Here is a 16,451-nt window from a genome sequence, read left to right as displayed (position 1 = left end):
ACAAATTCATTTATTTTCTCACTTGCAGATAGTTTTGGTTATTTTTCTTCAGGTTTGTTAGGAGCTCCAGGTGTGAAACTTCTGAGGACAAATGGACAGAATAATTGTAATTTAAGTTGTTGTGCTCATCACTATGGAGGCCCACAGGAATAAAACACATGAAAAATCAAAATGATATTGTGGATTTTCATTGTCGTTTTAATAAAGTCCCCTCTGGGCTTCCATACTAACACTGAATAATAACATTTTAAAAAGGTAATTCAGTTCTCAGACTCACAGGTTTGTCAGCTGGAGCTCTTTTTACATCACAAGACAAACGACAACGTACATGAGGTCAGAATAAATATATATTAACCAAATATGACACGAGTGGTCCGACTCGGCTTATACACATTTACTGAAATATTGTAAAAACAAATTAGAGGTACTGAAGAGTAGAGATCCTGACGTCTGGTTATACTCACATACTTTAACTTACTACTCACTGAAGATCTGAAGATCTGAATATTTTCCTGCTGAGTAGGAAAGCAACGGAGATTTCGTAATAACAGAAATAATGTAAATGTGATGTATGTCATGGTTCACACTTACCAATAACAAGACAAAGTGACAGATTCAAAAAACCTTTTTTTTTATTAGAACAATACAGCAGATATAAAGGTCTATTGCAATCAAACACTCCCATCAGGACAGAACGTGTGCTTCAACAGACAGGCGCTCCCCAAGAGAATAAATTAATATGAAGTAGATCAAATAAAAACAGAAAATGCAGAAAAGAAAAGAAAAAAAACTGAGAGAAGAGGAAACACTGATCGCTCTGACAGTGATTCAACTTCCCGTTCAGAAAAAGAAACTTGCAATCGATCACAGACGCACAGTTCATGATGAATTTCTGAATTTGCATCGTGCAGGTGAGATTTTGGTATCGCCAGAACACATTTTTTATTAAAACTTGTTTATCGGATCTTTAGAGGAGACTCAACTTGAAGCAAATATAACATGATCTCTGGCTGAACAAGAGAAACAAATAATAAAATATAGAAAAAGAAAAATTAAAGCTTGCAGCAATAATAATAATAATAATAATATAATAACACCAAAAAAACAGTAGTGGATAAATTAAAATACAATCCAATCAGAAAAAGAAAAACATGTTTTGTTGTTCTGTGAGGAGGTGAATCTTATCAAGTGTCACAGAGGTGGAAGACGATGAACTGCACCTGTACTGTGATAATAATACTGCAGTTTTACCAAAATAAAACTAACATGTTTAAACACATTACCGAGGGGCAGGGAAGAAAATAAACATATTGCATTGACGTGGAATTTCAAAATAAAACGGCGACAAATGTTTACTTTAAATTTGGTTTTCGAGCACAAATGTCCTGACTTGAGATGAGAACGCGAAAAAAGAAAGAAACTACGTAGCGGACAGTCGCTCTGCTGCCTCCTCGTTTATATTTCTAAGATCAGAAGAGTGACTCGGAGTCTTGAAGTCGCTGTTCGTTTGATAAGATTCAGATGTTGTGCCTTGTGTTTCCTCCTCGCCTCCACCTCTCATCCTCGCGTGTACACACTACATAAAGTTGTTTGAAGCGCTTCCCTCCGACCGCAGTATTATTGTATTATCCTCTCCGTCGCTGCTAGAGCAGGTGTAGCTCCGACACCTCTCCATCCACCGGCCTCGCCTTTAATTGATTTATCATCTAGCATATTTTATTTATTCTTGCCATACATATTTTTTTTTGGTCTTTTTTCATATATATTTCATACAAATCTATAACCCAAAATTTAGAAATCTTATTTACATGGAAAAGTTTTTTTTTTTTTTACTTTTAAAAGTGACTATCAACCCCCAGCCCACCCAGATCCCAACATCTCCCCCTGCTACCTTCACAATTATGGAAGAAATCCAACTCTTTTTTTTTTTTTTTTATATTCGAATGCTTTAAAGTGTGAAAACAGCATTCAGCAAAAAAAAAAAAAACACTCCAAAATGTTTTTTTTTCTTTTTAAAGCCACAATGACGCCTCCTTTTCAAATCAAACCATTAAACTCAACACAGAGGAAAAATATGGGATTTTTTAAAGGAGGTTTTGAATGCCGAGCTTCCAAAAACAAACTTCCTGAAAAGAGTCTCAGAAGCTGGTTTGTAAAACAAGCCGCGTCTTGGAAGTGGTTTCATAGAGGAGGTGGGGGTCTGACAGACAGACAAGAGGGACAGAAAGAGAAACAAAAACCCTCGTCGGCCGTTTTTAATAGCGCCCCCTGGGAGGACTTCCTGTGTACCACACACACACCAGACAAGCCACTTCTCTGGTCTTCAGTCTGGGCCGGGGGGAGAGTGTGTGTGCGCATGTCTTAGGTTTTATATGTGTGTGTGTGTAATTCTGTGCATATCATTAGAACCAGTGCCTCCCCGAAAAAATGCATGTGAGTGACTGAGTGAAGTCAGTGTGTGCGTTAGAGAGCGCCGTCCTCGGTGCAGCCCGCTCCCGCCGTGTAGCGAAACTCCTGCAGGTTGGAGACGCCGTGGAAGTGAACGAAAGCCCCCGCGACCACCAAGATGTGGAACAGCTGGTGGGAGTGGAACTAGGAGAGACAGACGGAGAGAGAAAAAGAGTAAATTAGATGTGTGTCAGAGAGAAACGGAGCGATGTGAAGAAGGAGAAGAAGAAGAAAGTCTTTGTCGCTTACCCAGATGTCGCACTTGCCGGGGAAGAACCTCTCGGGGATGCGAGCGGCGTACAGACAGGCGCCGGTGATGTAGAGCGTCGCCATGAGCAGCAGCCAGCCCATCTGACCCATGGTGGTGGCTTTGATGAGACCCTCGCTGATGACAAAGTGCAGTGTGGGAACGACGCCGCTCAGACCGAGACCCACAAACACTCCTGAACACAGATACAGAGAGAGAGAGTGAATACATAATCTAACACCGACTTATAATGACATCCATTGCTAATATAAATATTGATGAGAGCAGCTTTAAAGAACAAAATAAAGGTAAATGTTGAACTCTACCTGCTCGGACTCCTCTGTACTGCGGCGTGGCGAAGAAGTCGCACTGGGAGACAAAGATGGCGGCCAACCCCAGTATACACACCACTATCAGGTAGATGAAGCAGGGTTGGGGGGAGCAGTAGAAGGAGTAGTACAACCAGGGGACGAAGGAGCCCATGATCAGGAAGGCGATCCCACTGTAGTCCAACCTGGACACAGAAACGCAGAGTGGAGTTAAAGACACGGTGCATTACAGTTCATTAGCTTTAAAGGACATTTTTCTTGTGCAGTGTGTGAGTCTTACTTGGAGAAGACTCTGGAGACGCCCTCAGAGTGGCAGTAGACTGTGTGGAAGAGCCAGGAGAAGGAGAGGCAGAGGATGGCTCCCAGGAAAAACATCCCTATGGCAACCTTCTCCTGGAGCGGAGCCACGAACGACATGTTGGGCCGGAACATGTACATCAGCCCCAGACAGAGGAAAAACAAACAGCCTGCAGAGACAAGACACACAGTGATGTCACTTGTTGTCGCCTACTGGACATTTTAAATGCAGAGAACATGAACCAAACAGACCAAATCAAGATAAATAGCATCAATAGTATCAATAGTATTGACTACTACCATGATCCCACTCAAGTCAGAAAGGCAGCTACCTGCAGTATCTCTGTGTAACCACTAGGTGGGAGCAGAATCTCACTAAGTTGAGTCATTTAACTGGCTCTTACAGTCAGAGAAGAAAAAAAATAGACGCTTTGGTGTAAAAACAACAAACAGCTTCCAAACACAAATCCATCTAATTCTAAGGCGCTCAAAAGTTATAAGTAAGTAAGTAATGCCCTGGAATTTAATGGATTTGGGGACATTTTTTGTTTTCCTAGACGAAGCCACAGCTCAGCTTCTGACATAAGCTAATAAGTGGTTGTGCTGCTTGCTGGTGTTCAAGCTCGTCTGGTTAAATAAGGATGATCCAAAGAACTAACTAATACGTAACTTCTTTATTTACTCCTTTTATTCTGGTATTTCTCTTCCCAGTCCTGGCTGTAATGTGTGTGTGCTGTTGTTCGTCTGTTGTTTCAGTGTGTAACAGTGAGTAATACGCCTGACGTTTAGAGGGAAGTTTAAGCTGACCTGTCTGAAAGTAAGAACACACTCAGGAAATGGTAAAAACACAGAAAAAGAGACAACTCTAACATTTGGTTCAAGGCTAGAACTGAGATTATTAACTGAATGGGTTAAGTTGAGGAGTTCACTGATAATTGGGTTATAAGAGCATCAGTGTGTGTGTGTGTGTGTTTGTGTGTGTTACCTAGCAGATGTGTCCAGATGTTTCCCGTCTCCGTGTGGATTCTGAAGATGCTCTTGAAGCAAGCGCGGAACGAAGGCATGGGCGGCCTGTGGCCGTGGAGCAGGTAGTCGTTGTCCTTCAGCCAATCAGGGAGCACGTCGTGAGGTATGACGCGCCACCGGCCTTCCCACACCTGATTGAACAGGGATACAAAAATCATATATAAGCTCTGATGTGGATGGAAGATTTTAAGGAAAAAATGACAACTTACCACATTAAAATGTTTTTATTAGAAGCAGCTGGTTGTTTACTGAATTCAGAGTGTGTGTGTGTGTAAGAGAGGAGTACAGTGTGCGATCACGAGTGTGTGTAGTGTAGGTGTCAGTGTCAAATGAACAGTATCGAGGTCAAGTGATGTAAATAAATAAACTGAAGCCTGATCTGGCAGAGAGCGGAAAGAAAGAATCCTTTGACAGTTTCTCTTCAGTCATTCATTTCCTTAATTTACAAGCTGCTGGTTGCAATTTCAGCACACTGTCAGTGTGTGTGACTGTGTGTGTGTGTGTGTGTGTGTGTGTGTGTGTGTGTTAGTCCAAGCTGGTGTGCTCAGCTTATTCCAGCAGTGTCACTTTACAAGCAGACATGTTAGCTCCTGATGTTGACCTACTTCTATTTTTGACCGCAAAATAATAAATGATCATAATGACACATAGTTGGTTAAGAAAACCCTGACAGGACATAAACCAGCTTCTCAGAACTTGCTGTTAAATCCATTATGTTCTGAGAGTTTCTGGCAGAAAATAAACCAATAATGTGTTTTTTTTTTTATTAAGTTTGCACTCTCAAACTGCACTTTAAAACACTTTTATCCCTGGGAAACTGGTTGATTTCTGCAGGCGACTGACTCGCTAAATTTTTGGATATTTTCCAGTTTGACTCACAAAGTGTTCTGTATGAGAGATAAAGTAGAACATAAAAAAATAAAACTAATAAACCTGAGCACTGAACGCTTACTCAGGACTCATTTCTATTGAGTTTTAATGGTTTTATTGGTTTCTTTTACTGAGTGTTGTTGTGAAACTTCCTCTTTAAAACAAACATCACTCCTGGGAAGTTTAACAAGTTTAGTGGGTGGTGGCATTAAAAGTGTGGCGCTCCGAAACATCAGTACAGATGAGTTAAAAAGCAGAATGCAGAGGAGATATTTATTATAGTATGTGTACACCTGTGTGTTAATTTGGTCTTTACCTTGTGTACAAACTCCTCCATCCTCTCCATGGCGTGGTGAGCCTGCAGCAGCGGAGTCATTCCCATGAAACCTTCATCGCTGCCCTTCTCATCCACTTCCTCCTTCTCCTCTTTCCCTCTTCCTTCATCTTCATCTGTTCTTCTGTCCTCGTCGCACTCTGGGATGCTCTGACAAGACAAGAAACAGACATGTCGTTAGGATGGACAGGATGGAGACATTCATCATCGATCATCTGCTGACCAGTGGTGTTCAACAAACAAACTGTGGAATATGAGCACAAATCATGTTGTTGTTGTGTCCTGTGATGCACCATGTGGTCATAAAGACTCTGAAGCTGCTTGTTTTAAATTGCCAGTGAGCAATGAACAGGAGCAGTTAATCATCATGTCACTTTTTTTTAATCTCAGTGTGTCACTGTGATGGCGTGTGTGCTGCAAGGTGTTGGATTATTGAACTAAGATGCCTACAAGGTGCTCACACATTCTAGATTAAAATAATTACAGAAAGTATATAAAAGTGTCATGAAACAGTGCTAAATGGGCTAAACTTTTTTGACTTGTAGCCCCTTAAAACAGGTCAATATCGTCTTGTGACACCTTGTAATTAGGGCTGTCAGGATCGTAAAATTTAAGATGATTAACTGTTGCGATTAACGATTTAATTGCCCCTTTTCTGTTCATTTTATGCCACTATAAAGCAAAATATATGGTCTCATATGAGGCGAGATAAAAGAACCTGCCCAACAGCGGTAAGGTCTAGACAGCCAAGCTTTTTTTTCACATGTTTTTCCCGCGACATTGGAGCCAATGTGCAGTTTGTTTTACATGTTAAAGACTAAAAAGTTAAAATTTTGAACAGACTGAGAAGTGAATTAGTGCTGATTACAACACTCATTGGTTTATTGTCTAACTGTATCGGACTTATTACGAGCGAAAATGAAAACCCAGAGTATATTTCAAGAAAAACAAAAGCTAATTTTTTAACGAACAGATGTCGACACAGTCTGTCTAATCCTTCGTTTATAAATGGAAGATTAGAAAGACAGTGTGAATTCAATTCACCACAATAGCTGTCACAGCTGGGGAGTCGGGCACGGAGTTAATATGGCTACTGCTTTGTGATAAATACACAGTCATTCATCATAACTGACACACAAACAGACCCACACACACAGCTGAACGCACACATGCTGAAAAAAAGAAGAAGAAGCAGCGAGTGGATTCAGGTGGACTAAATTGATAACGCACAACAAAGAGCCGTCGATGCATGTAAACACAAATATAAACTTCTTGAACGCCGCACGCGCATGCCACGTTTCGTGAAAAGGAGTGATTAGAAAAGATGTGCTTTCTGTTCTGAGGAGGACGAGGAGGGGGAGGAGGAGGAGGAAGGGGAGGAGGGGTGAGGAACAAAAGAGACACAAGAGTGAGAAAATGAGGAAAAAGCCACGAGACGACAGACAAGAGAACGGCAGAAAGAGAGAGAGAAGTCCTGTTGTATATATAATGCATGACTAACCCATTTTTAAAGACCCACCAGCAAAATACACTCCAACCGCATGGTCCCTGCTTTGTGTGTGTGTGTGTGTGTGTGTGTGTGTGTGTGTGTGTGTGTCTGTGATGTCTCTCATGTGGACATTTACATGTGTCAGAACAGAAAAAGTCTGTGGGCACTTTCTGGTTCCGAAAGTTTGTGAGTCTGACATCTGTCTGTCTGCTTACGGCTGTGTAGACTGCGCTTAATCATGCATGACGGCGAATCTCAGTCTGCTGCTGCTGTGTGTAGTAACATTCACACACACACACAGACACAAACACACGAGCACAGTTTCAATCACACCTGAAGGCGAGAAAAAAACAAACACATTCTCATAAATCCTCTGTTTCAAAAGCCGAGATAAAGGTGACACCTGACATTGATTGTGTGTGTGTGTGTGTGTGTGTGTGTGTGTAAGCATCGGTGATTGAGTATACTTTGTGAGTAGAGGGTATCTGGGCGACTGCCAAGTAGTCACGTGCGCTCTGCGGTCTTTGTGTGTGTGTCAGTTATGGCCACTCATGTGTGTCCATGCATGCATGTAATGTAGGTGGGAGCTTAAATCCAGATGCTGACGGTCGCGCTGTGGATTGTGAGGTTATTCTTGAAGGGTGTGAATACCTCTGTGTGTGAGTGTGTGTGTGTGTGTGTGCATGCAGGGGGACAACAGGGTGTCCTCTAAGTGTACTCAATACACTGTATATCATTGAATGGGTGTGCACACAGACACACACACACACACACACACGTTTCACACCTGCACAGACGATACTGGGATAAATGAAGCATGGTGATACACTCCGATACACATCACACACATACGCACTGAGACTTCACCTGATCGGATGGCAGTGAATACAGTAAATACTTTAAGGGCAGATTCACATACGCACAGCACTGTAGTACAGTATGAAAAGAAAGTGACACAGATATGGAGAGAGAGGCAGAGATGAATGGGAAGGATTTAACCTACAACCTGGACGCTCAAGTGATTTACGATCAGCCACCGTCTCACTGCAAACCGCCTTCTTACTGTTTTTTTCTTGCTAATGTGAACGTGCACGATAAACACATCACAAAAGACTGCCTGAAACGCGATGATTAAGAAGCGTAATGCATTCCCACTCAGCAGGCAAACATTTGACCTTTCAGGTGGAGTCCTGGATACACTACACCATTTGGCCAATCAGGTGAAGGCCCAGCTAGCTGTCAGCTCCGCTCAGATTAATTTGGTGGTGACTGCAAGGTTAGCTAGCATGGCTGAGGAAGGAGAGAGGAGCAAATATGGACACTTCAAATACTCTATAGGGGGACAGAAGGGGTTAATGAAATTCTTGGGGTAGGGTCGGACTGTTACTGTTAAAGAAAGAGTGTGTGCTGATCTCTGAACTAGTCTAGATTAGCGAAAAATGTTGTTACATCTCCACACCCCTAGATTTTCAGCATTTTTCTTTTACTTCTTTGTTTTTTATTGTCATTTTCAGGCCCAAACGACGCCGCTTCAAGTGGCACACTTGGGGCCGTTTGTCCATGTTTGCGTAGCTCCCTCTGCAGCTACAAAATGCTTTCTACAACATTTCTGTTTCTTTATGGTTTGAGAAAAACTCTCACAAGCAAAATAAACCATTTATGCTTCAGAGAACCATGGTTCTCACTAGACAGCGACCACATGTAGGTATTCAAAACAGTTGGTTAATTCTGCCACAGTGTGATTTCCTGCCTTGATCGCTATAATATGTGTGCTTAGTATTGGTGTTGCACTGTGAAGAGGAAGCTTGGGAGTTTGCAGATATTTAGAGGAAAGAACATTGAAAACAATCAGCTGCCCGCCTGAGAGACAGAGAATAAACTGCTTTTCTCATGTGAAACATCTGTTTGCCGGCACTAAACTCAATCCAGACTGTGAAAGCCACAGTGTTGAGGTTTAGCAGCAGGTGATCCAGAGAGTTTGGCTGCAAACTGCTCAGCTGAGGTTGCTGTAATCAGATCTAATAACAACTAAAGACTGAAGGACTGTAGGAGTGAAGTTGTTTAAAGTTCTTGGAAACATGGGCTATCACTAACACACTAATGTGCTTACATTCAGGCACGCACACACACACCCCTTGGATGAATGCACTATGTCGGCCACACGTGACTCAACCTTCCCAGTCTCCAACAAGTCATTACAACAGGGGTTAAGGAGTCAAATTTCGCTCTGTGTGAAAGTGTGCATGCGGGTGGTTAAGGATATGATCCTATCCCTCTGGGAAATGTCCATCCTCAGCTCTGAGAGCTCATCATGTATGGCTAAAACAGTCTGGAGGTCAGCGCAGCTCAGACTGGCTTCACAGCCACAGTCACATGTGTTGAGTAATCATGATCTCAGTTGTTGTCATACTTCAGCAGAGCGCTGTTCCCATTTTTCTAAGAACAGATTTCCAGGGAGTCGCCTGAGGGAACTCCGGAAATGTATTCAAACAGACTTGTTAACATGTTAAAGCCGACAACGGCCACCAAGCTATCTCAAAGTAAACACTTGGTCTTTGGGTGGAGTTTGGAGAATTATTACCTCAAACAATCCATATCTGCTTTAGGCTAAACTCTGTCGGCTGTTATGATGTTAATACCCACATCCCATATTAAAATATAGAACTGACTGCTGCTCAATAAGTAAACATGCAGAGAAATGATATACAAGGTCTGCACCTAATGGTTATTCTTTCCATTAATCAATCAATTGTCAGAAATTAAAAACAGTTGATCACAATTCCCCATAAGCGCAATTGAATTTATTGTAGTGTGTGTGTATGACCTTAGTAGAGTGCACGTCTGATAAGAGGGTTGCTAACCTTATCAGTGCGTTACAGGCAAGTTTCAACAGCGCGATTCGATGAGTTTGCATGAATCTGGGGGGCTGTTTTTCATAAATGAGGTTCATCTGCACTCTTCTTCAAATGGCAATGTGAAGGAAGTGGTAGAGTGAATGTTGTTTTTCTTCTGTGTAATAAGGTCATACATGCTCATACTAAATTTATGTTTACGAGTTAACAAAACCTAATACACCGACACGTTATGTTATGGTCTAAGGTGTATGAGGGCCTGTCACAGTAACTACTTTAGTTGGATGATATATAGTTAAAGAAGAAATCATTGTAATTTTAAAACAACTTCATGCAACAAAGATAGCATAATAATGCAAGTTCACCCACACTGGAATTTGAATGTGAAACAAATATTAAAATATCCTAAATAAATAAAACATAAATTAAATAAAATCACGCAACCATAACAAATAAAGTGGACTCTCAGGCTCTGTTAACAAAAAATATCAAGGTGGTTGATAATTTAAGATATGTATGATAAGTCGATAAAGTAATAATCATGCAGGCCTGGGTTTTATTTAACTTTGGGGCAAGTGCTTCAACTCAAGACAAAAAGAAAAACTACAGTAATGATTTAGCATTGTATTAAACACAACAGCAGGTCAGCTACAGCTGCAAAACCAGATGATGGATGAAGTACCCAGGAAAAACTTACAGGAAAAGTGTGTTTGCAGGACAAAGTAAAGAATAAAAACAACAGCATGAAGACTTCCAACACGTTTCACACACTCCCGAGCTAAGCAGCCAGTCTTGGATGATATACAGACACGAGAACAACAGAGGAACGAGGAAATCCCTCGAGACACCGATCTGCTCAAGAATAAACGAGGCAGTTTTTCTTAAAAGCCCCTCAAGACCAATCTCTCCCCCTGTCTCACACACTGACACACACAAAAAACATATATCCAGCTCCCCTCAGACTCATTAACCATTCTGTATGTAGGCCTGGTTAATGGCTTTCAGCAGACTAATGACTGTTCACATGCACACACACCTGAAACCCTGTATGTCTGTGTGTGCGTTAAGAGGACTCCTCAGCTCTCAATAGTTATCTTCAGTCAGTGAATGGAAGATAAGTTTGCGTAGGAAGCGAAGAAGGAGGGGAGACATTCGAGGAAAAATCTCCAGCAAACATGGAACTTCAGCCTCAATATAAACAAAGTCACATGTTGGCAGTTTGGTGGTGGGCGGGATCCAGGAAAACGGCTGCCAGCCAACAAGAACACAGCTGAAACTCTGCTGACCAATGACAGCCGGACAACTTATAACTGACCAAAGAGGGAAGAGCTCACCCTTGTACACTGTAACCCCTGCACAGCATGGATGGGGAGAGATTCGACATGTGACTCGCGCACGCACAATGCTCTCTCGGGACCAAAACAATTTGGAAAACGCGCCAAGACCCTAAAAAAAAAACAGACAGTGTGTTCCAAACACACGACACGACGGACACTGAAAAACACACTCAGCTCAGGCTGCCATGAGACGAACTGTTCCCTCTGTTCTTGGCTGTGACCGTGAGGAGGACATGAAAAATCTGCATTAGCGTGGCAACAAAGTAACAGATTTTTATCATACTGCACACAGTCGGAGGGCCTAAATCAAGGTTCTTCATTGTTTGAAACCGCCTCAGAGTTGATTTTTGTCTTGCATCAACGGCTGAGAGAATGGATGTCAAACTGTGGCCAGGTATCGCCTGCAGTGCTGGGAGATTTTAAAAGCCTAAGGGGCATGGTGATCTTGGCAGCTTTCTGAGGGATTTTTTGAAATTCTGCTGGCATGTGTAGGATGTTACCTCCAATTACTTATCGACAACTATCCATTACTTAAATCCACGTAAACTCAACTATCCCTTCCATTCTTAAAAACATAATCAACTTCATACTCCTCATTCCACTGTGGCCGCTACAATGTTGCAGCATGTCAGCATTACAGCAGCATTCCTCACTATATTGTCAGAGGGTTAAATGCATGTACGATAGCAGGAATGCTCTCATGTGATGGCAGATGACAGGTACAATAAGAGGAAGTGAAACTGGATGTCAGATCCACCTGAGGCTGGACGTCAATGCAAAATACTGGCACAAAGAGAGGATGTGCAGAGGATGCAAAGGCCCAAAATCTCAAAGCATTGTTCAGAGTTTATTGGTATTTCCCTTGTTTTGTTGTTTGGTGGTTGAGAAGTGCGTATAATAAAATTCCACAGCTGGTGTTTTTGGCTGACATTCTCCTCTTCCTCTCAGTTTGTTTCAGATTAAGGTGCATGTGTACAGCAAAGTATCTTTGGTCTGATTACTGAGTAAAAAACACGGGAGTTCTGGTTAAACTCCTCTTAAAAGACAGGCTAACATTGTCAGACTTTATTGGGTTCTTTTCTCCACTCTCCTGAAAATCTAATTTTCATTAGTTGCATTAGCACAAACTTTCAATTGAAACTGACTTAGCTTCAGCTAATGCTGTCCTCAATTCCTCTAAGACTTAATCACCTAAATTGAATTAAACAATCTGTATAAGACACTCAGTTGGACTGGAAGTCTGGCACTTGGATGGATTACCAATGCAAAACCATAGTGTTAGTTTAAGACGCTATAACTTCATTATGACACATTTTAATTGTAATGGTCTGGTCTTACGACAATTCTGAGCATCTTATTCTGATATCAAATATTTCAGTCTGGGATTGTTGGCAGGTAAACAGCTGAGTCTTTTCTACATCACTCAGGATCTTCCAGCTGTTCCCTGGAAGCCAGTTATTACCACTTGTTCAGGGCCTTTACAAAAATTAATACTTTTTGATTTATACTGAATTAGTGACAAAAATTAAGTTTAATTGGGATGAACTCCATTTCTGGGCTTCTTCATTCAGCATCTACAAATATTAAAACAAAATAGAAAGATGGCTTAAGCCAGACACCCCATCTATAGAGGACTTGTATGATATTGTTAATGAAACATTAAAGGTGACATATTATGCTCATTTCTGCTTGTTGACATGGGTCCTTGATGTCTAAATGGAATGTTAGTAACATGTTTTGGTCGAAACAAGCGAAGGATTGAGCACAGCAGGGTTGTTTACACACCAGTTTCACAGCCCTGCTCTCAGCGGCCTGTTTGAGTGCCTTTCCCTTTTATGCTAATGAGCTACTGCGTGCGCCGCCCACCTCTTCCTGCCGGGCGGAAGACGTGAGGATGGCATCGCGTGACCAAGGCAACGAGCGATACACAGCAACTTTCAATAAAGTTGAGAAAAAAAAAAAAAAAAAACAACAACGAGCAATACACAGCGTGACGCAGCTTTTCTGTGTCCGTGCCTGCATATAACTGATAGTAGCACAGCAGACATGTAGCAGGTAGCCCCTGTCTCCAGCTCCTAAACAAAGTAGTGATTGCTTTACTGCAGATAACGTTTTGGTACTCTCAGGTCTGGTCTCTCATGCCAGCAGCTAGCGCTACAGCTAACGCTACACACGTAGTTAGCTGTAGCGTTAGCTGTGTGTATACCAACACACAGTAAGTCGTACGACTGCCAAGTTACTCCTGGGCATCTAACACACTGTCCTTTAGCACAACATGCTGATTAATCAACGCAGCTCACTGGCTGTTAATAACAGACCATATCATACCATCTCCTCTGCGTGTTCACGGCGGAACAGCAGCTCACCGTCCACTAACAACTGAGACAATTTCATACCGTCTCCTCTGCGTGTTCAACGTTGATAACTTCACATGTGAAGCGAAGAACAAGCGAAGCGAGAACGAGAAAATGGCGGATACTCGTTCAGGTAGCTGGCGTAGTGTGGGAGGAGATAGCCAGCCAGAGGGCTGGATTATTCAAATCAACCGGACTGTTACCTAACAATCCGGGTGAAATCCAAACAGCTCGTTTTGAGACTCAATTCCTGACTCCAGCAGGTACTAAATATTGACTTAGTTGTCGAAACTCATGCTTAAGGGGTGGGGAGGCACTCCTGATACGCAAATATACATACTAAAGCAAAGAAAAAGTCAGTTTTGCATAATGTCCCCTTTAATGTTTAATGGTGTAATGGTAAATGTTTACTTCTCTGAAACACCTTGCTTTTGTTTAAATGTATTAATAATACTAACTCAAATGAAAAACACCTCGTGTTTTATGTTTGTTTTCTTCAGTTAAACTGTATACAGCTGAAAAGATGGAGTGTGACTAAAACTATATACACTTCAGGTTTATATCAAGTTCCATGTCTACAAGGAAGTCATATCTTGTGAAATTAACTTTTAGAGGCCATTATAACTAATAATAATAATGTGTGATAAAGGATATTGTGAAGCTGTGACATTTTCAAAGATGGTTATCTACTATCACAACCTTTCTCCGTAAAGGTTTATAACTAAGGGTGCTACTTTAATGTGATTCCAAATAAAGGAAGAAATGACAAAAAATCTTTTCTGCAAGTGTGAGGTTTGATCAGAAAGACATGGAAAGATCTCATAGGGACAAGCTCAAAACGGTCTGAAAAGAAAGAAACTTGAAAAGAATGAAAAGTTGTGTTAAAAAAATATATATGTATATATCCCTGTCGCTTTTCACGCAAAATTCAAACAGAAAACCAAAAGATCAAACTGCCAGAGAGACTCAGAGGCAGCCCATCCAACCTGATGGCAAACAGGATGTGCGACACAAACCCCAAAGCTTCACCACACACTCACAGACACATTTCGAGACTCTCACCAACACCTGCCATAAATGCTGAAAAATTCAAAGGGCAGCCTGTGAGGTGTTGAAGACTGGCCCTGCTGCTCAGGGAGAGACGAGCGGGGCCAGGGGGCCCCCTGCGTCCTCTCAGGTATCAGTGTTGTGTTTCAGCAGGTAAAAAGGGCGCACACACAAGCAGATACAATACACACACGCCAACACTATTGTGTTTCAGCTCAACGGCTCTATGCCGATTGCCTTTCACACTGAACAACAGCCCGGCAGCTTTGTCTGCACGCGCACAAACACATACACACACACCCAGACAGTCTAAACAGGAACACAAGTGCTGCCTTTGAGGGAGAGTGTCTGGCACATTTGTTTGATCAGTTCGATTGGCTGCCTTCATGGGATCCTAATCACACAGAATTCTTTTGGTAAACATGTTTGCTTTCCTTCCAGGAAGACGTCCGTGTATAGACACAACAGGCCTATTTTTAGGAGCCGTGAATTTCACACAAGTTCAATATCCACATCACTTCGAAGTGGAACTAAAACTGAACATCAGGCGAGGCTGAGCCAACCGTATCATAATGCACTGCTAATTACTACAGCACAGAGTGACTCATCGCAGAGTTTGAGAAGCCTTGAAGGTGGCGAGGCTGTCGATAATAAGCGGAGGTTGAAAAGCTTTAGACCAGGCTCATGATCAAACCATGCAAAATCAAATTCCAAGAACCTGCTGCTGGTAAAACCTGAGCAACTGATCACATATTCCCCTTTCTGCCCCTGAGCAAGGCACTAAACATGCAACTGCTCTGGTTATGGTACATCTAGAGTGCAGTGTGTCACTGTTTTTACTTAGTATTTACTTATTATGTATTTATGTTTCTGTGTTTTAACCTCAAGGCTTTAAGGATAACTCACCCATCAAGGACATTAAAGTAGAACTAAACACCACCATGAAGTGCTTTTAAAAAGGCACACAACAAGCAAACTCTCACATGTTGTCCCAGTAAACCAACTTTGAATCTAAATCTGTTGAGATCAAGTTATCTATGTCCCCTAATGTTTAATTAACTTTGGTACTTAATCTACTTTTTGATCTGTTATGCTAAAAAGCTGTATACACACAAGCAAAGGCAACAGACTGTGGACGAGTGATTAAGCTGCGATGCTAATTACTGTTTCTAATGATCGACATCTACACAGCCTTGTGCTTTTCAAAATTACTGAAAAAATTAAATCAATTCCCTTTCACATCATGCATTGGTCCAGATTTTGATTCTGGAAAGAAAAAAAGCCCTCAAGTATATCGTTTATGTTTATTCTTGTGTTATTACACAGAAAGCTGGTCAGCATCAGTTACAGAATATTATGCTATCCCTGTATACACCACCTATTTAATTATTAATGTGAGGGTGTGAGTGCTTTGGTGGGATAGTTTTACCGTGTGACCAGTCGAGCCACACCACGCCATATGGCTCTGAACCAACCAGATGTCAGCATGTGTGTTGGGTACTCACCCCATTGTGTGAGGGGCACTCTGAGGTGCTGAGGTGACTGGTTGAGGGACCTGAGGTGAACGTGTCTGCTTTCTCCCGGGGACTCATGGGATCTGTAGGCTGACGATCTGTCGTGTGTTCGACGAGGTTTGAAGTTCTGTGTCGCAGCACGAAGGCCGGGCCCTCGGCCCCGCTCGTCTCTCCTCCGTCCAGCTTGAGACGCTGGACCGGCCTCCAAAGACAGAAAACTTGATGGATGGGGTTGGTTGAACCCGGATGAGACCAAACCTGGTCAGTCTGAACAGAAAAAGGTGGATGTTAATGTTCGTCTATCCTT

The 16,451-nt window shown here is 42.0% G+C and overlaps 1 protein-coding gene across 1 annotated transcript in view; it reads right to left on the bottom strand.

Annotated features, from left to right (window-relative positions):
* Positions 1–610: 610 nt before the first annotated feature.
* LOC311252518 (adiponectin receptor protein 2-like) overlaps positions 611–16,451 on the bottom strand; it is a 30,623-nt gene continuing 14,782 nt past the window's right edge. The window contains 7 exon segments of the mRNA XM_084345715.1: positions 611–2,592; positions 2,698–2,938; positions 2,940–3,209; positions 3,305–3,491; positions 4,307–4,478; positions 5,534–5,701; positions 16,136–16,411. Coding sequence (XP_084201841.1) covers positions 2,464–2,592; positions 2,698–2,938; positions 2,940–3,209; positions 3,305–3,491; positions 4,307–4,478; positions 5,534–5,701; positions 16,136–16,222 — 1,254 coding nt within the window. The 5' untranslated portion in view covers positions 16,223–16,411 and the 3' untranslated portion in view covers positions 611–2,463.

This window comes from Pagrus pagrus, assembly GCF_965226575.1.
Source record: "Pagrus pagrus genome assembly, chromosome: 23".
NCBI classification, from domain to species: domain Eukaryota; kingdom Metazoa; phylum Chordata; class Actinopteri; order Spariformes; family Sparidae; genus Pagrus; species Pagrus pagrus.
The sequence above is the reverse complement of the archived record's forward strand: the minus strand, read 5'-3'. Positions and strand labels throughout refer to the sequence as shown.